At 38.4% G+C, this 21643-nt stretch overlaps 1 protein-coding gene across 15 annotated transcripts in view; it reads right to left on the bottom strand.

Moving 5' to 3' along the window:
- LOC131544022 (trichohyalin) overlaps positions 1-21643 on the bottom strand; it is a 218260-nt gene that overhangs the window by 151089 nt on the left and 45528 nt on the right. For 13 of the 15 annotated variants that reach the window (XR_009272019.1, XR_009272018.1, XR_009272024.1 and 10 more), the window contains exon 2: positions 6056-6123. The exons of 1 other annotated variant lie outside the window; for it this stretch is intronic. Coding sequence is in view for 2 of the 14 variants with exons in the window: in XM_058781940.1 (XP_058637923.1) it covers positions 6056-6112 (57 nt within the window). In the remaining 12 variants the exon portion in view is untranslated. Of the gene's footprint in view, positions 1-6055; positions 6124-21643 lie in introns of those variants that run through there. One more of the 15 variants, XR_009272023.1, reaches the window with a different exon arrangement.

Below are 21643 nucleotides of genomic sequence, written 5' to 3'. Positions count from 1 at the left end.
ATCTTTTATTTTTCAGCTGATGAATGATAAAAAACATTGGCATCCAATCCCGACTTTAAAGTGTATAGCATTTAAAGTGGCACATGACACAACTGCAGCGGTTGCTTCTAATAAACAAAATGTTTTTGCCCTTGGTGTGGATGCCAATATAGTTATTGTTAAAGTTATCATTGTAGTTATCTCTTCTTGGTGTGAATGAGGCTTTAATCATAATTCAATCAAGCTCTTCATTGACACTTTAGTTTTCTTGGTTACGAAGCAAGACAAAGTAATAAATATTTTACCTGATCATGCTAATATACAATACAAGAAGACATTTTAAACAACATCCTTTTTCTTTCTAAAGTTAATTTCGCATAGCTAGTATTTAATATATCTTAAATACAACAAAAAACAATATTACAATATTTTGCAAATCTTGACAAATATACAGCTTTATTGGAAATGCCATTAAATTAAAACATTCTGTTTATAAGTGATACTGATTTATCTTTTCCGCATCACATTGTCCTCAGCACAATATTGTCAATACACTGCAACTAGATGTTTACATTCTATAAAGAAAATGTGGGTGATTGTTAGGGTGCACCAGGGGTCAATGACAGATCTATAATTATTTTCAAAAATGCATAAAAAAAAATACAATGACTTAAAAATACCTCTTCCACAATTAACATGTTTTGTTGTTGTTGTTGTTTTTAATTTAAGGGAGAAAAGGGGCATTTAAGGGGCATAAAGCCAGAGATGTCAGGGTTGTTATTTCTTAGAAAAGTAGTGTTTAACAAAACTTTGTTATTTATTAATATTTGAAAGTAGTATGTAATTCTGATTTATCTTTTCCTCACGCATCGTGTTTTATATTTCATTTCAATCAAGCTCTTCATTGACACTTTAGTTTTCTTGGTTACGAAGCAAGACAAACTAATAAATATAAAATATAAAGCATTATTTAAAAAATACAGGTAAAATTGTTGTCAGGTGAAAGTAACGCTGAGGGTCAGCTATAATATTCATAACTTTTTTTTTTTAAACACCACACAAATATTGAAATTATTTATGATTGTTTTACTATTTTAAGACTGAAAGTCTGGTTCCGGTACAAGGGTAAAACAATCAAATGTACACATAAAATGCATTTTACAAACCAGCATAATTAAATAATGAAGGTATGATAACAAGTTTCCAAGAGAGTTTACATTAAAATTATGCTGAAATCTCTTAATAATCAATAAACTAAAAACCAACTCTTGTCAAATAAAAGTGCCCCAGAAACACCCATATATGACAACAGCACTGATGAATGTTTTACAGAAACCAAAAACCAATCAACAGTGGGAAGATTTATTCCACGCTAGTGGACACGTACCATAAGAGCAAGACAGAAAGTAAAGGATGTTCTGTGCTGCTCTGTAAAGGACTCTGGGCTTGATGAGGTGCAGCAGTTGAATGATATACAGAGGCGAGCTCAGGCGAGAGCTGTCCATTAGTTACAGGGTCCTGTAATGTTGGGACTGCAGTACATTATTTTCAAATGCATCAGTCAGCGTTGTGCAGTACAGATAAATTCTAATGTCTCGGATCTGTAATGCATACTCTCACCACTGCTATATTACGCGATGGGTTAGAAGGGCAGCACAAGGGAAGGGGGAAAAAATGTAATTTATTTTTCACTGTGGCCAGTGTTCTTCCCATTAGCTTCAAACGTGAGATAAGTTATAGCTTTTAACAAGCACCTTTAGCCACCAGAGCACGCTGCACACAATGCCGTGGCGCTGAAAATGAGATTTAGAGGTAAAGATAGAGAGGGAGAGGTAGAGGTCAATGATGACCCCATGTATGGCCCCTAGTGTGACATGGCACAAGGACAAACATCGTCACACTCATGAGTTCAATATGCCAGTACTGCAAAAACTCACAATATTGTCAATATACTATACTGCAAATAGATTTTTACATTCTATGAAGAAAATGCGGGTGATTGTTAGGGTGCTCTGATGGTCAATCATAGATCGAATAATTTATTTAAAAATACATAAATACAATGAATGGAACATACCTCCTCCTTTTTTATTATTATTTAAGGATGGGGGAAAAATATATATATATATTTTAATGAAATGTCTGAGTTGTCCTTATATTAAAATAAAGGTAAAAAAACTTAGTTTGACCTAATCCTTTATAATCACTTTTTAGAAATCTAGTAGTTTATGTATTAATATGTGACCCTGGACCACAAAACCTTAAGTCGCTGGGGTATATTTGTAGCAATAGCCAAAAATACACTGTATGGGTCAAAATGATTGATTTTTCTTTTATGGCAAATATCATTAGGACATTAACTAAAGATCATGTTCCATGAAGATATTTTGTAAATTTCCCTTTCCCTCAAAAAATTGACCCTTATGACTGGTTTTGTGGTCCACGGCCACATATTTGAAAAACGTGTCTGCCAAATTAAAGTCATTTGGTGCAACCATCCTGAAGGAATAAAGTACATAAAACAAGAAATAAAGTAACTTTTTACCATGAAAAAAGAATGAGCATAAAGAGTACTATAAGTTTGTAAGAATTTGGCACATTAACTTTAACTTAATATTCTCAAGTCATTGACTTTAGTGGCTGCTCTCTGACCCAAGTCTACATGACATTGTGGTCCATATGGTCTCTATTTCAATGTAAATATTAAAGATTTAATCGCCCTGTTTCATCTATTAGGTGGAAGGCATGATTGCACAGGTCCTCAGCAAACCATTTTTATGTCTATAACACAAATGGCGTAAGAAAAGACTTTCACAATTACTGATCAGAGGTCATGAAACAGCTCTGGGAATCACTTTGTGTTCGGCAAACTTCCAAAAGAGGGGGCTAGACAATGAACTGAACCGCTGTCCCCAAGCCTGACAGCTGACATCATCCGACTCCCTGCCAGAACGCATCTCATGTGTGTGTATGTATGGACTGAGGCCAAGGTTATCGCAGCATAACCCAGAGGCAACAATTTGATAGTCTATTAGTGAGTATTCAATGACTGATGAAACAGACATGGTCTGCTTTAGGTTAATGATTCATACTCGACAGAGCTCACTTCTAATTCACTTCCCTCTACACTAAACGCTTGAGAAAAGAAAAGAAAAAAAAGCACATCCAGTCAAATCTGTAAAAGATAAACGGGCCTTTCAATCAAATCCAGTTCTAGTCGCAATTATTGACAACTGACTAATTAGTTGTGCCCTTTTTAAGCCTTTCTCTTAGTTTGGAGCTGTTTAAATATGCTAAATCAATAAGAGCTCTAATGCCCCACCATCGTCTGCGGACATGCAGTCCAACCATATAGCACAGGGCATCTATCAAAGAAATGAAGACTTTCACTCAAATTAACATCAACTTTTCATATTGCATAACCATTTTAGACTGTGATCCTCATCCCATCTGAAGCTATAACACAAAAATCATTTAACATTTTATGTGAAAAAAAATTATAGGTGACGTTCACTTAATGTATAATCAAATGTACACTTGTCAATCTAAAATTAAAAATATGTATTATGGAAAGCAGAAAATGCAAAATAGCAATGTAAAGATTATATTGTATTAAATGATATTCACTATAGATTAGTCATTTTAATTTTTATATGAAACCATGATTCGAACTCACAAAGATAGTCTTCTTTTTAGCATTTATTTTACATTATTCATCAAACAAAACACAATTTTTCGGCTCAAGGCCTTCTTCAGTTAAATTTTTAGCCTTTACCTAAAGCAAAGGACAGTAAATAGAAGAGAGATGAAGGGAATTGGATTAAGATATGACCTGGGGCAGATTAAAACATGGATTCTAGTCAGACAACAGCTATTAAAGTCAAAATGAAATGGAAGCAGCAGTGTAATGTGTATCATAATGTAAAAACAAATGTAGGGAGTAAGTTCAGGAACTTGGTTCTATTTATTGTTTGTTAATTCGATTTTGAAATGGGCTTGTACTCACAAACGGAGCCAGATGAATGGCAGGTTAAGTGGACTAAATGATTGGAGAAGTCCTGCATACATCACCAGAAAGAAGTCTGTTGTGTGTATATATATATATATATGTATATATATATAGTCTACTTGATATGAATGAATTTGAGCTGTAAAGTTAATTTGCTTTGTTCTAAAACTGAGCTGGTTCAATCTTGCATTTTATCCTTGGTTTGTTCACTTTCATAAAGCAACATTTAAAAACAGAAGTTGTAAATAATCAAGAATATTTCTTTAAAGCTGTGTTTACATTAGCATAAAAAGGACCATTATCTATTGTGAATAGTGTAGCATTATATGAAGCACAGCTCACAGTCACTGCCAAACCAAGCAGCTTTCTGTTGGTCAAAGCTACGAGTCCGAGTGACCAACTTGAACCCGTTGTGAAATCCGCATCAAGAAATCTTTTTCCAATAGGATTCCTATCAAATGACTGAATTTCACTCGCAATTACAAGACTGCGTGATACTGCTCATGCTAACATTAGCACACCACTGCCACTACATGTATGTACAGTATTCATGAGGACCTTACCTCCCTTCGGGCTAAATGAAGCACCATGTCAGGCCTGAGCATCATGTCACCCCATTCTCTTGCCTCATCATGTGCCAGCTCTGTTTACCACATATGGGCAGCAGAAATGAATTATGGAGGGGCCTACAAGATGCTCTTAATTACAGATCTGCCAAGCACTGTGAATTATTCAATCCTTTGCTTATGTAGGCGTTTATGGTATGCTATAGTTAACATAACTGCCTAACCAAGCATCAGATACCCTCAGGGGTATCTATGTGTTTCAGGTCCTCCTTACGCTCAGGCAGGTGCAAAATGCTGAATAAAGACAAATGGGAACACATGGGTTTTTCCATTTAGCAGATGGAGAGTAAAGAAACAGGAACGAGGTCATGCACTGCATATGCAACAACACACAATAGTGGCTGTTGTTATGTAAATGTTGGATCTGTTGCAGTACTAAATGAACTACTTACATGCACTGACAATCCTATAACTACATTGAAAAGAAGATAGAAAAATGATGTTGCCTTATAAGATTTGTAAGATTTTAGTAGTGTATCGCTCACAGACAAGGCAATCCCAGAAGTCACTGCGACAAACTGTTTTCATCCAAGACCATGAACAGAATCCAAAAAAAATGTAAAAAAAGAAAGGTTTTATTCTGGACTGAATGATAATGATGGAAAACTGTTGTGAACTGGACTATTCAATCCAGGCTCATTGGAATAACATACTTGTAGTGACATTTCAGCAAAAATTATATTATGTTGCTTCTTTAATGTTCCACAACACTTTCAATGTGAAATGTCCAGTGAGTGGTGGTAAAAGTGTGTTCAGTTTTATCCAAAACAAATAAACATAAATCTGGCAACATAACAAATGTACCAGGTGTTAAAGCAACACTGCACCAGGTGAGCTACTGAGCAAGTTTACTACATCAGAAAAGCCATACATATGGAGCTGGTTATGTGATGTAAACATCACAATTTGTTAAAATTTGTAAAAGTGTTGTGAGGACATTACATAGGATTGTGCAAGAATCTGCACAAAAATCAGTCTTTATTCATTGATAATCTGCCCCTGTAATCATAATTTGTGTGAAATGGTGTTTTACTGCTACTGGTGTTAATTTCAGCTGAAAACTACAGTAAATTGTAAAGCACAGTACAATGTATTTTATAGGTTAATTTTTTTTTTTTTTTTTTTAATTTTACAAACACGTACTGTAGGTAGAGGCATGTTTTGAGCCTGGGGCTATTTCACCTAATGTTTGAGTGTATTTCTTAAATTTGTATACTTCTACCATAAGTAGCAAGCAACTAAGCTAATATGCTATTTCAAATAAAGCCATCAAGTTGATAGCTTAGCAGCATGCTAATTTCAGACACTACTGATTCAGTAGCGTCTGAACTATGTAAGACCGTACACAATGAGGCTGCTCAGTAAGGTTGGAACATAGCAATTGTCACGCAACAGAAAGGGCTGATTCAGGTTTCATGGAAATGCAACATTTGAAACTTACTTTGGTTTTAGGCTTCTCAGGCTGTTCCTGTGCGGCATCCTGGATGGCTTCCATCATAACTCAAACGACTATTTGTGGAGAGAGAAAGACAGACAGATGCCTATCAGTGCTCAGGTTTAGCTAAATGATGATAAATAAATGTCAGCTATAACACACATGAAGTAGGCTAACCTCAGCCATGTAAACAAATCAACCCAGGCTTATGTAAACGTTAAAATATATTAGTTTACAAATCATGCGCTATGGTAAAAGCATTTTGAGGTAATAATGCAGTATTGTGGTAGGAACTCCACAGAACTCTGTCTCTATTAATCGATAATCTGCCCTGTAATCATAATTTATGTGAGAAGGAATGTAAATTTCCACTGGAAACTACAGTGTATTGTACAAACAGGTATGTTATTAAAGGTTTGCAGAAATGTATTTTCAATGTTGAAACGAATCAAATACGATCGATATTAGGCTTTACCAGAGACAGACAAGGTCTTAGTCCAACACCATCCAACAACTGATTAGTTTGTTGTTTATATTTAGTAGCAACACTTTAATTAGCATGCTAACAGCTAAAACTGTGCAGTAAAGCTAGTTCTCAAAGTTGCATCCTTAAATTGATCCCCTTTAATGCACTGCCGCTACAGCCGTACACATGCAGATAGACACCTCAACTAGTGCAAAAGCTACAAACTTGACTTGAAAAGTAGTTGTGTACATCCCTGCACCTGAAGAGCACACTGAACGTTGCCGCATCATCAAACACGAAGCAAGCTTCTCCTCTCCATCTACCCGTGAATGGATGATTGTTTACTTGTAGTGTTTTGAGTCACTTATGTGATTACCATGACAGAGAGCTGTCTAGGTCCTTTCATAGAGCACCAATCTCCATCTTTTCCAAGGGCCACCTCAATTATTCATAGCCTGGGCCTATTTGTGTCTTTGTGCTCTGTGGAGCTGTTACTCTGAACGCTAAAACCTTCACACAGCTGAAGCTAGATTGCCAGTTTTATGAGAGAGCATCTTGTGAAATAAATGCTAGCCAAGTGACATATAGCGTGAGGGTCAAGGTGCACAGTGAATGCAAAGAAGCGCATGTGGATTGGGCCATAATCAAGTACCATGACTCATTCACTGTTGAGTGGTATAAAAGAGCACATTTCAAGAGCCCAACCGAACTGAATGGAACACGTTATAAAAGTTCAGACCTGGATGTATATGACTTCAGAGTTATTGTGTAACACTGACCCTGAATGGTTTTCATTATAAAATATCTTGCACATTCATGATTTAATTCAATAAATGTGGGGAAAAAAACAAAACAAAAGGACGCTACATAATTTGTCACAAGGGTTCTGAGAAGGTCTCTTGCATCTTGTACTTGATGCATTAACATATACAGTGAATAGATACAGTGACACTGAATAAAAGCAGACACTTACTAGAAAAAATAATCTGTTTCATTTTTATTTTGCTCAGGTTACTCACCCTAATGTTGGTCCAAACCCCATCCAAGCTATTTTTTGTCCATACAATAAAAGGACATCTATGGTCAACATTGATTATTTTCATTAAGGAATAGAAGGAAAAAGCTTTGACATTCTGCTAAATATTTCCTTTCATCTTTGGAACAACTTTGGAATGAAAAGGTGTATATACTGTATATACAGGTGCTGGTCATATAATTAGAATATCATCAAAAAGTTGATTTATTTAACTAATTCCATTCAAAAAGTGAAACTTGTATATTATATTCATTCATTACACACAGACTGATATATTTCAAATGTTTATTTCTTTAATTTTTATGATTAGAGCTTACAGCTCATGAAAGTCAAAAATCAGTATCTCAAAATATTAGAATATTTACATTTGAGTTTGAATAAATGACCATCCCTACAGTATAAATTCTGGGTATCTCTTGTTCTTTGAAACCACAATAATGGAGAAGACTGCTGACTTGGCAATGATCCAGAAGACGAACATTGACACCCTCCACAAAGAGGGTAAGTCACAGAAGGTCATTACTGAAAGGTGTGGCTGTTTACAGAGTGCTGTATCAAAGCATATTAAATGCAAAGTTGACTGGAAGGAAGAATTTGGGTAGGAAAAGGTGCACAAGCAACAGGGATGACCGCAAGCTTGAGAATACAGTCAAGCAAAGACAACGTCAGAAGCATCTTAACTGGGCTGTGGAGAAAAAGAACTGGACTGTTGCTCAGTGGTCCAAAGTCCTCTTTTCAGATGAAAGTAAATTTTACATTTCATTTGGAAATCAAGGTCCCAGAGTCTGAAGGAAGAGTGGAGAGGCACAGAATCCATGTTGCTTGAAGTCCAGTGTGAAGTTTCCACAGTCAGTGATAATTTGGGCTGCCATGTCATCTGCTGGTGTTGGTCCACTGTGTTTTCTGAAGTCCACAGTCAACGCAGCCATCTACCAGGAAATGTTAGAGCACTTCATGCTTCCTTCTGTTGACAAGCTTTATGAAGAGGCTGATTTCATTTTCCAGCAGGACTTGGCACCTGCCCACACTGCCAAAGGTACCAAAAGCTGGTTCAATGACCATAGTGTTACTGTGCTTGATTGGCCAGCAAACTCGCCTGACCTGAACCCCATAGAGAATCAATGGGGTATTTTCAAGAGGAAGATAAGAGACACCAGACCCAACAATGCAGATGAGCTGAAGGCCACTATCAGAGCAACCTGGGCTCTCATAACACCTGAGCAGTGCCACAGACTGATCGACTCCATGCCACGCCGCATTGCTGCAGTAATTCAGGCAAAAGAAGCCCCAACTAAGTATTGAGTGCTGTACATGCTCATACTTTTCATTTTCATACTTTTCAGTTGGCCAAGATTTCTAAAAATCCTTTCTTTGTATTGGTCTTAAGTAATATTCTAATATTTTGAGATACTGATTTTTGACTTTCATGAGCTGTAAGCTCTAATCATCAAAATTAAAAGAAATAAACATTTGAAATATATCAGTCTGTGTGTAATGAATGAATATAATATACAAGTTTCACTTTTTGAATGGAATTAGTGAAATAAATCAACTTTTGATGATATTCTAATTATATGACCAGCACCTGTATATATATATATATAAGGTGTGTATATATAAGTTTTTGTTTTCATAATGAATGTGTGTGTTGTGTATATTTATTATGTATATATAAATACAAACACATGCATGTATATATTTAAGAAAAAGATATTACGTATATAAATTAAATATATTTATATATAGTATAAAATATAAGTATATAAATGTATATGCATGTAAATATTTACAAAATATATGCTGTATGTGAGTGTATGTATATACACATAATAAATATACACAGTACATGCACATATATTATGTAAACAAACACTTTTATTTTGGATGCGATTAATCGCGATTAATCACTAACAGTACTAATATAAATATATATATAAATTTCATTTGAAAACACCAATGCTTCTAGACAGGGGTGAGCGGCCTTTTTACCCGGCACTTTTTAAACTACTTAAGTTAAATCATGTTTTGCCACTCACTGGTCCTTAATAAGTGTGTGCTGAATCAGTATTTTGATATCTTCAGTGAAGGTAAGTGAGCTATGCTTGAACGATAAAGTTAGCCTTTTTTCAAGTAAATGATGTTAAACAATGTACAAAGCAAACTGTTTTCTGGATAACCACATTAACAACATGAGCTCTTTTTTATCTATCAATCAGATGAGCATGAAAGCTGCGTTCATTACAGAATAACAGGAGACACCTAGCACATTTTCTTTTTGTGAAAAAATTAATTATGAAAATTATTACATTTTAAAATCTATTTATAATACAAAAAAAATATATGATATAAATAATAAGCCTACAAAAGGGAACAAAGAGGGCAGTTTTTAAAATTTTTATTTTAAGATTAGTTAGTTTAAGATTAGTTTAAGATTAGTTAAGGAAAGTGATTGAAGGGTCTACTCATAAAAACTTTCACTGATTGCTGTTCATTTATTTTATTGGTAACACTGCAATACCATTGTGTGTACATAATCATTACATAATAGTTAACATGAATTTAACATTTAAAAATAACTTTTTTTTAAATCTTGGGTTATGTAAATTTCTATTAATTTTAATTAGAATAAAGTGATGCAGCATCAATAAGAAAGAACTAAAATGATCTAAAAGAGGACAAAAGTACACTTTAAATTAACATTAACCAAGATAAACTATGTGAAAAGATTAATGAATCCATTAATTCATTAACAGTATGTTAACTGTGCAAATATTTACAACCTTGTTATAAAGCGTTTAAAATCATGAAATCATAATCCATTATTTATCTTAAAAGCATCATCAATTTTGGAGTAGTGGCGCCATCATTGCCAAACACCAGCTACAATACAAAACTACAAAAACGTTTGTTAGGTGCCAACAGTGTGAGGCTGAAGCCCTGGCTGATACACCTCAGTATTTTTTAATTATTTTTTATAATGAAAACAAAAATGACACCAGCCAGATTCACACTTGGGTTGCACACATACAGCAAGCACGGTGTCAGAGGACACGACTAAAATGAAACACAGCTTTCAGTGCTGATACAACTAACGTTAACACATTTTCACTGTTGAAAACTAACTCAAGATGATGTTATGGCAATGGCATCGCTATATCATATTAGGCTATTTAAATTTTATACCTCATAAATAGTATACAAAACTGTTAAATGTGAGGCCCAACTGACTGTGGTCAACTAAATTACATAAAATGAAAATGAATTACTGATAATAAACTGAAAAACACGCAATTAAACGGAGTGGCGCTGGCATGGCTCCTCTCATCTTACCAATCATCTTTATTAGTGTCCTCTGATCATCGCAGTCAAGTAGATATAAGCAACAAGACTAGAGATGCTTTTTAAACATAAAGACAATCAAGGCTACAAGCTTGACTGCTGAGTTGAAAGAAGAAGAAATCTGAAAGTGTGTGTGTGTGAGTACGCATCAACTATGGCTCTCAAGGAGTCCATTTTCAAATTAATGAGAGATAATTATTATTAAAAATACATGGTTGTTTACCTATTTATTTATTATTTTATTTACTTTATTTATTTAGAGGGTACCCATTTCCACGAAACTCTAATCTAAAAATTAAGAATTTGATGAAATGTATTACAGAGCGGTCATTCTATAAAGCATGTTAATCTTTCTAGAGGAGGTCTGACTGAATGGCTTAATCAATATGCAAGCAAATAATGAGCTGTCTGCTTTGCATAATTACAGTAAGATGACGGCTTAACGGCAAAAATCTAATTGTAATTACTGAACAATTATACAGCGTTCCCAATTATAGCGCTAATTTTCACAAGCACGTAGTATAATTTTTTTGGTTTAAGGATAATGTTATTTCTTTAAAAAGATATTAACCTGAAACATAATCATGATATACATCAAGAAGAATGTTTCCATCTCATGTAGAAATTGTGAATGTTTACACCAGCAAAATATTTCATTTCTAATTAAATTTTAAGTACTACTCAAACAATGTTTCATGCAATAAAATAGTTAACATGCAATGCTCCATTTTATTACAATAAAAATAAAACACTTTTAAAACGTATTGTTGAAACGATGTACATTTTTGCAATTATATTAGCTAATTTAAAAAATCCAGCATTAAAGATGTTGCAGTATAGTATTTCAGTACAACGAACAAATCATTTTTATCATTGACAAACAGTGTTTCTTTTCCTTTCTTGTAACCTAAATTCCTACACCAATGTCTCTCCTCTTGGTTGCCATCTAAAAGGTAGTTTAGTGTCCTCTCCTGAATTGCTGACTCATGTTGGAGTTAAATGAGCAAGTGCTTTTATTCATACAATTTGTCTTTAACATGTTGAACTGTCTTTCTCTTTTTGAATTCAAGAAATGACTAATAATTTTTAAGGAAAAAGAACAAATGTCATGTGAGGTATTTAAATGCTTTAATCTCCTTTCTTAGCCAAACTACATTAAAACTTGTCTTTCTTTGGTTTAACAAATGAAGGAATAGTAAATGAAAAAACATATGCTTACAGAAGCATCATGTGACAACAAAATGAGAAAGCTTGATAATTGAGCAAGTAATAGTCATGCTACTTTCGTTCTGTATGAATCCCACTTTATAGTTCAGAAATGTCTTGCATTCATTAAAACTCCATTCACTTTTTTAACCACTGGTCTTTAAAGAAAAAAAAATGTACAAAAAGAAAAATGTAAATAAAATACAAGAAAAAAAAAAAAAAAGAAGAAATACACATCTCTTAACCCATTAATTCAAGAAAGGTCTGTGGAAAAGAAAAAAAAATCATCAGTATGCAAGCGAATAATGAAACGTCTGCTCTGCATAATTAAGATGAAGGCTTAACGGCAATGTAAAGAAAAAAAGAAAAGGAATCGCTATTAAAAAAAATTACAGAGAGCTCCCAATTACATCACGCTAATATTCACGACCCAAACGAACTCATATCTTCAAGCAAAAATTTCCAGGCGAACAAAACGAACGCGGATAATGATCTCGGCGCTTTAATTAACAACGGCTCTCAGAATCTTAGAGCAGGAGACCTGACGAGACAGAGCACCACAGCCAGCGGATCGCTCTGAAACCAAGGACAACAGCTCCAGCCCTGTTCACTCAGGCTCCGAGTATCCTCTCATACCCCTCCAGATGCCCACACACTGCTCCGAGCGGTTGCCAGAATGCCACACGACCTCTGGATCATCAGTCTTAGCAGTCACGTAGGGTACAATGGGCTCTGAAAGCAGTTAAGTATACAACTGGCTGTATAATTCTGTGGAAATATTAAAGAAGGGATAGAGAGCATCCCTAGGGCAAAGAGTAATCCGAGTAAGCAAGTACAATGCCATGCCAACTTCATCCCAATCCAAAGGAAATAGTTCCAAAAACAACATACGGGCGAAATCCTCAAGTTGTCCTGACGAATCCTGACTTGACGGCAAGTGAGAAAAAACATCCGAAGGATGTTCGCTTTGAACGGAGGCCTTGCGAAGAACAACACAGAAAAACGATTATCACTTCTCCAGTCGACTGTACAAAAAAACAAAACAAAAAACAAGACAGTTTTTTCCTGTACCACACACCCTCCCTCAGCTTTGTCTCAGTGTGTCACATTAGGGAGAGATCAAGTATGCAAAACAGGCCGTTGATTATGAGAAGCCAAACACAAAAGGTAAGAATGGGTGGAATTAGCGAGATCGCAGACAGCAGGGCACGTCCGACGACAACGACAGCGATGGTCCCACTCTCGCCGTCGCTGTGCTGGCCAAGGCGGCATTGGCATTCCTGGGTGCTGGAAGAGCCCGTGCTCTCACATACTTACGTACTCATGCATTTACATTTCCTCATGAAGCTTCTCTCTACATCCCTCTCTCTCTCCCTCTCTCTAGCTAAGCTGCACTACGCAGCCAACATCACGAATGACTCCGCAGACACTCCTGTGGGGGAAGAGGCAAAGCTGGCAGCTCCTCAGAGGGGCACACGCCCAGCCAAGTGGGCAGGACGGCACCCAGTAGTGTGGGGGGACAGCAGGGAACTTCCAACTTCCCCCTAAATGAGGCTTGTTGACATTTGCATTTCCCTTTCTTTTCGTCGCGCTAACGCGTTCAATTGTTTTAGGAAAGTGCCTTCTGCTCCCGCCCTTTTGAAAAGCGATTTATTGTGCCAGTTTCCCCGTATCTGCCATCCACACGTCCCCTCCCCTGTCTCCTAGCCACCAGCTGCCAAGTTTTCTCACTCTTTGATTGTACACAGCCTGTGAGAACGCACTTTGTGCTTGTTTTCTGTGGGTATGGTGCTTGTCATCTTTGCCAGCTTGAGAAGAAGAACAGAGAGAAATAAAAATAATAAAAAAATAAAAATAAATCTTCTCTTTGTAACTTATGGGAACACTCCGAGACAGATGCAGGCACTCATAAATTATATGCTTCATTTGCATATTCCTGGCATAAGACATTATGCAAATAACAGGCGATTTGCATAATGGATTCCTCTTGTTGCCTGCAAAGCCTTGTGCTCCTTTTTATTTAATAATGAAAAAAAGCAAAAGACGAGAAAGTGGAAAGAATGTCGCATCGAGCTTTGCCGGAGCCGTGTGTGCCAGTGCCCCAAAACAAAAAAATGCAGGGCAATACTTGCCATGGAACACTGACAGTGTGAGGCAATTCAAAACTTGATCTTCCAGAGTTACATTTTCTGATGAAATGATGTGGTTAAGAATAACAAATAATACTGTGTGCAAAAATAAGATGTGGCAATTCGCTAACGTGCGTGTATACGTCTAAATGAGTCAGTGATATCGTTTGCATGCGAGTACTGCCGTGGACTAATTAATTGCAGAGAGGAGACCGAGTTGAGGGGGAAATCACATGATTAAATAATTCAAAACAGCTTAGTGTTTTTAGCCTCGTCAGCTCCAAATAGAGCAACACACACACACGCACAAAGAAAAAAGAGCAGAGATGCAAGTTGTGCGATAATATTTGGTAATTACACTTTTAATAATTGCTTAATCAAATATGACCGACACCGTTAATTCAGCGGTAAACTGCAGAAACGTTTCCAGTGGCGCTCACATAAGACAGAAGATAATTAAGTGCAGATGAACAGTTCACAACGGTGATTAAAATAAACGACACAGTCGTCAAATGTTGTTATTGATCAGAACGTTATGAAAAATATCTCGAATTAGAACAAAATTAAGACCCAAAAAACTAAAGTTTCCAGGGAGACGGATTATATTTTAGTGGATCAGGAAAAGACAGTATGGAAGGGTGACTGAGAGGGGGAAGGTGGGAGGTGGTTACGAGGAGGACTTAGATTATTTATAACAAAATGCCATGCAACATTCTGCGCAGAGATCAGATGGCAAACGTCAACTGTGATCAGCTTTAGTCCAATAAGCAGCCTCCTTCCCAGCGTACAGAGGAGCAAGGGAACTGTTCACCTCAGATGCTGGGCTGCAGGGCTTTGAGCACCTCCATGGAGGGAAGGGCAAAGTAGACAAGCGGGCAATGCCAGGGTAATGGTGCAGTGGGGCGGGCAGCGGGGTAGCCAGCCTACGACAGATGTTATGAGCAATTCATCAGCTCTTAGAATCAATTAACCCGTATGTTAATTAATGTCAGGCTTATGGAACAAAGTTGGGGGGGCGGCAGGGGGATGTGCTGGCAGAGCTGAAAGCGATGGAGGGGAGGGTGCGAAAAGACGAGAAGAGGATAGGGGATGGGCGAGCACGAGAAACAAGCTGCGAATGCGGATTGTGGCAGTGAAAAGCTGGCACGGTGCCATCCACTCAGTGGTAGCGCCAAGGCGGACTGGCGCTCGCTCTTGGGGGGGGAGGCGGGTAGACACGAGAAAAAAAAACCATGAAGACCCACGCCATTTGGTTCGTTTTGGCGAAGGAGAATGGTAGTTTTTTTTTTTTAAGCGACGTGTATACAACTAATATTAAAAGTAGGATTGCTGGTGGGGGTTCTTGAGTACGAGGCTAAACCTCAACTCAAAGCGAACAGGAAAAGGAGGGGAATACCATCTGCTGCTCGTGATTACGGAATGTCGGTGACGCTCAGTGCGGAATTTAAAGATGGGAAGAAATCGATAATGCCTGCATGGCATGGGAGCGGGAGAGACAACATAAGCGGCATAAAGTCCTTGCATGCCATCGCAATGGACGCCAATGGCAGTCGCGTTAAACCACACTACCCCACGGGACTGTAAAGGTACAAAGTGTATCCAGACTTTTATGGGGAAAATGGCAATAGTGGCGCTGTCCACCGAATGGCATTGGAGGCGGGGCATGAGGAAGCACCTCCCTCTCTCTTCCTCGCTTTCTTCTCTCCTGCAGCGCATTTTCCTGTGCCAAGCAGGCAGTCTGCCAGCCAGGCAGCAGATGCCATGCCAACTTCTTTGCTGGCAACCATGCCGCAGACACCAGGTGGATACATGTGGCACATTTCAGCGTCTACCGATCTACGGCGATACGTTTTCTGGAGATGCCAAGGCGGTGTTTTTTTGTTGTTGAACAGGATGCCAGGATTGTTGCAGAGGCATCTGTTGTGGAAAGATGGAAAAGGTGAACATGTACGTGCCCGACATGGTCGGTTGGCAAAGATAACTGGAATCAAGAACAAACAAAGACAACGGTGGTGCTTTTGTTGACTAATTAAACAGAAAAGTTTGCGCAGCTAATTAGCGCAACGGATTCAATAAGGCAACGAGGCGGCTGTGAATGAAAACAATTTGGCGCAAGAAAAACAAGACAAAACAAAATTAAAGCAGCAAGCTGTTATACGAAAAAGGGAGGTGTTCGTCTTTTTGTGCCAGCCCGCTCCCTTTACTACTTAATTTTGCTCTATATGAACCACCACCTCTTGTCAACCGCCTGCCAACCAATGCAGTGAAGAATGTCTACCACGGGCATTGCGGCGTCAGATGCTGCCAATCTGCCAATCGCCTTTCAACACGAGAGGACCTGAGGGACGGTGCCAACGGCAGAACAGCAGCTGTTTACAAAAGCTAAACACAAAAAAGGGGCAAGAAAGAGAATCAGCAAACATGAGGATGCATACTAATGAGCCGGCACATAAAATTATAATCAACTAACCAGATGGGGTTTAATTTATGCATTTTCTCTTAACGACGCGCTAATCGTTTTAATTCGTTCCACAAAGAAAAGTGATATTTTTTTTCTCCGCTACGTGGACTTTTTCAGGTGTAGACTTTTTAAAAAGCAAAATAAGAGGAGGAAATACAAGTATGAAACTCCACTTCTGCAGCAAGCAAGGCTATGCCAGAGAGGGAAGGAGGAGGCAGGCGTGTGCGATTTATCTACATTCACAGCAATCACCAGGGAGATGAATGGCTAAGACTGTAGATTCTTTACGCCATCAACCCGTATGGGAGACAAGAGACAAGGGGGGTGCCACCCACAACAGCCAAGCAGGAACCTGATGGAGGGGGCACAGAATCACACCATCAGACTCTTTGGGGAGGCAGTAACCTCCAGACCAGCCTGCCTGTAACTCTGCCAAATGGGGCAGGGGGGTTGTGGGAACGTTTTTGGCACCCCCCACTTTTTTGCATGCCCCCTCTTTGCCACCCAATCAAGAAACTGGCAAACTCCTCCCGTTCGTTTTGTTTATGTTTTAGATATATAAATCGACCACAGAAGTAGTAGCCCTTTCTGAGAGCTGGTACCTGCAGGGTTCGGAGGAGGAATGTCACCCCGGTTCCGCAAAGACGATGGGCATCGGGCACACAGCCAACTACGGGGGGTGATGCAACCGGCGAGAACGGATGATTTGCTTAAGTTCGTTTTAACTGATTAAAATGCATGGCGAAAATTAAAACGGCAATTAGCGCGGGGGAAGGAGGCTCATCAGTGCGCGCTAATTACGAGTGGATACTCCAAACTTTTACTTGCAGTTCTCATGCCTCTCAATTTTGTTGGACAAAGGGGCACGGTTGTGGAATATGAATAATTGAAGAAGTCATCCAAAGGGAGGGATTATAAGATCTTTGTGCTTCCTACACTGCCTTGGCATAACCACCAAGATGACAGAACCAAGGCTGCCACCAGGAAGGACAGGCTGGGCAATGGTGGCATCTTTTGGGGCATCGTCAACGCAATCGATTAAGTATTTGTCGCATATGCGATTAGTGCTTTAATTCATAATTCTTGTTGTGTGTATTTTTTTTTTAATTGTCGCCGCAGAACACGTGTGGATATAATCGTTTGGAGCTAATGAGGTTTGGGTGATCTGTCTTTTATTTTAATTCCACGGGGGAAGTTAATTGCATCTCGTCCTCATTATACAAATGGATTACAAAAAAAAGGAGGAAAAAAACTGGCTGGCAGAAACAAGGAGGGAGAGGGGGGGGAGAGGGAGAGGCAGAAGGAAAAGAAAGGGAGAATATTTTCCTTCTTTGTGAGCCAACATACACATAATACCACATGCAAACAAGCAGAGAAAAGCAACTGCAATGCTTGGCTATGCTAGTCTCTCCCAAGTCCTCCCCAGGAAAACCCAGCATGTTTCTCCTCTCTCCCTGCTCACTGCAGCCAAATCCTTCAAATGCCAAGGACCTCTGCTTTCCCTGGATGTGGATATTACAAAACATGGGCGAGACAAACGCTGCACGGGATTAAATTTCTGCCGATTGGATATTACCGTCATTATTAAAATGGTTAGTTTTCTGCTGTTATTAGTGGTGAGCTTTGTTATAGAGGTGGCGTTTGCGGGCGAAGCGAAATGGAGAGGAGACAACAAGAGAGCCTATGGCAGGGCACCTGCTAATGTCCTCAGCGCTTAATCATCGTACAGCAGAATGGTTTTATGCATATTTCATTTGCATATCATTAAATCGCTAAGGCACACTGGCAACTGGCAGCGGAGAACAGGGAGTGGGGAAATGAGGAGCACAAAGTGTTAAAAAAAAGGAAAGAGCGACTCATTATGCGATGGCAATCTTCAAAGCTGTGTGCCTGCTTTCCGGCATCCTGCCAATTCATTTTAATTCAACGTTAATTAAAAAAAAAAAAAGAAGGAGGGGCTCGCTCAGCCTGTCATATGCGGATTAATTGAGCGTCTTCCAAGGAACAAGAGTACTGTTTATGTGCTGGGTGAATGCGGATACGTCTGTTCGTAATCACCGGAATATTTTTTTCACGAACGAAGGCCAAAATGTGCCACTTTTACACAGAAAGGAAATGTATATTTGTACACTTCTCATGTGTAATGTTATCTTGTACATTACGTCTTAAAGGCACACTTTTAAATATCATGTTTATTCAGGAGCCCTGGAAAATTTTGTTGCTATTGTGAAACATTAAATATGTCTGATACAGAAGTGGGGATGTGAGAAGTTGGCACCGGGCGCCAACGAGATCGGGAGGCGGGGGACTGGCAACTCGGGGTTGGGAGTAAAGCGTGGGAATCGCTGGGGGCATTCTGTCACAAGCTTTCGCCTTGTATGAAACAAATCCAACACTTGCTCACAACTGCCCCCTCTGCCAACCACCCATCAAACAGACTATGCGCATAATTAGTATGCTTGCCGAGACTCTGATTGCCTGTATTAAATCACTTGGCGAAATTGATCTTTTGTTTCTGGTTAAATGTGCTCGCTGTCATTATGTCTGGCGCACTGTCCTGTGGAAAGAATAGATAAAAGAGCTTCTTTACACATATGCGCATTCACACACACGAACACACGAATGTAAACAAATGGTTACACACTTAATTAAGAGGAAGAGATTGCTCGGTGCACGAAAATGAGAGCTTGATTCGACATTGTTTATGAACCTTTTAAGGCACTTTATTCAAAAGAGAAAAAAATATTTACACGTAATATAAAGAGTAAATCAATTTATACATTTATTTTGAAAAATACAGGGCCACAAAAAAGCCAGAAATATTCAATAATAAATATACAATTTTGAAAATATATCAATTTATTCACATGTGGCACAAAGGGTGCTGGATACAAAACAAGTTTATTAAAATATATATACATCCATATTTAGAATACATTCTGTTCTTCGCTAAACTAGTTTATGTAATCGCAAACGGCAAAATCACTATAGCCGTCTTGCCCACGTCTCACCTGCTAAATGCCCTTGGGTGGTTCTTAGCATATGCAAATGCTGAGAGGATGCAGAATGGCGCAATTAGCCACGTTTATGAAAGCTGTAATGAGAGCTGTGGGGCAAATGGGCGGCAGCCTGGCAGAAAGAGCCCGCTCGCAGCGGGTATCTGCCTGGCGCTTTTGAGCCATGATACATGCAGATGTCGCTGTAGTTCTTCCAAAAGCTCGCATGAACGAAAAGGGGATGGGGGGGTAACGAGGACCTCGTTTGGAATCACACACACCTCTACCATATGTTTTTAGAGACACAAGCGTGTGTCGGAATGGGGGGAAAGCCATGGCCGTGGGGGCAAGTGAAGTTAAGACAGGGTGGGAGGGGGGTTGTTTAACTGGAGATCTTTGTATGGAGCAATGTGGATGGAAATAACATTATTCATGCCCCGCCTAAGTAAAGTACAACTGACAGAGTGTCTGTATTCTGCTGTGCATGTCACATGGAGCAGACATTATGCAAAGTGCCCTCATTAATATGCATAAGCAGCCTCTTTATTATGCAGACCTGCACTAAAGCAATATTGTTTGGAGCAGCAGCCATGCTCTTGTTACAGTAGGCGAACGTTATCTTTCTCAGAGCAAACAGACCCTCGTTTTTTTTCCTCTCTAACCACTTTCAAAATATTTAATTATCTGCTGCTCTGTTTAAAAAAGAAAACACGAAAAAGATGATCGACTGTTTATGCCCCAGACGCCTCCGTTTCATAGTGACACTGTATTTTGACAGTTAGCAAAAGTGGAGTGGCACAAGCCATAACAAGCAATATCAGAACAGTTTTAGATGTAAATTCCGAAGAATGACATCAAATTACACAAAACCCCTGTAGTGGATTCTTGGAAGAGTCTAACAATAAACCAGTGCAGAGTGGGGAAAAATGGTCGTTTGCAAAGTCCACTACTCACTTCATGACCATCTCACTGGGTTGTGCCCATCAGTTATTAAAAACACATGCCATAGTCAGGTTTCCATCACTTTGGCACTGAACTGACCCTGAAGGGTCATACTGACTTTGCCATTGGTTGGCAGGTAGTAAGAAATCTGCTCTCAGCTCTGCTGCCTCTGGCTCAAAGTGCCCTCCAGAAGCTCTTGACCTTGTCAGGCACAGTAATGCTATGTTCTCCTTATCTACCTAGCTGACAGATTTCTCAGTAGCAGACCATTTATGATTCCCTGTGAGGTTATAACAGACTAATATCTAAAATTCTGGACATTTCTGAATTCAAAGGGGTTTGGAATCGATTAACTTGTGTTAGCAACACCAACATGAGCAACATGTTGCATCAGTCAAACGTGAACTCAAAAGTCCTCTGAAATAGGCATTGTCATGGTGCCTGCTTGCTTTTGAGGTATTATATTTTACTATCATTTTATATATATATATATATATATATATATATATATATATATATATAAGATTCATTCATTAAAAAATGGTTCTACTGCAGTTTAAATGCACATGCTTGTGCTGTCCTCACAGGATGTACTGTTTTACTACATAGTGATATTGCCTTCACAAGTAGGGAGATGTTGAAGATGATGGACCACCTGTAGAAATATGAATTGGAGTAATCATAACACTAAATATGGCAGTCCTGGAAGGACTTTCACTTTAAAAAGCCAAATTTCATTTTTCATTGAGATATTGCTGTTTGTTTACCCTAGAATGTGATTTTTTTTAAACTTTTTTTTAAAGATTTCTTGACATTTTCATGCATTCATTAACCGGACACTTTTACATGTGATTTGAGCTAGAAATAATGTATGACACCACTCCTGTTAAATTTCATTGCTGATTTGAAATATATTATTGAAATGTAATTCTGACAGACAGTTTTGTAGAATTCTCTCTTTCCCCACTAAAGTAGGAGCTGAATTTGCATGTGTACTTTCATAGAAAATATCTGCCAGG

This window comes from Onychostoma macrolepis, chromosome 07 (assembly GCF_012432095.1).
Source record: "Onychostoma macrolepis isolate SWU-2019 chromosome 07, ASM1243209v1, whole genome shotgun sequence".
Lineage (NCBI taxonomy): Eukaryota > Metazoa > Chordata > Actinopteri > Cypriniformes > Cyprinidae > Onychostoma > Onychostoma macrolepis.
Note: the sequence above shows the minus strand (reverse complement) of the source record. Positions and strands in the feature narration are given on the sequence as shown.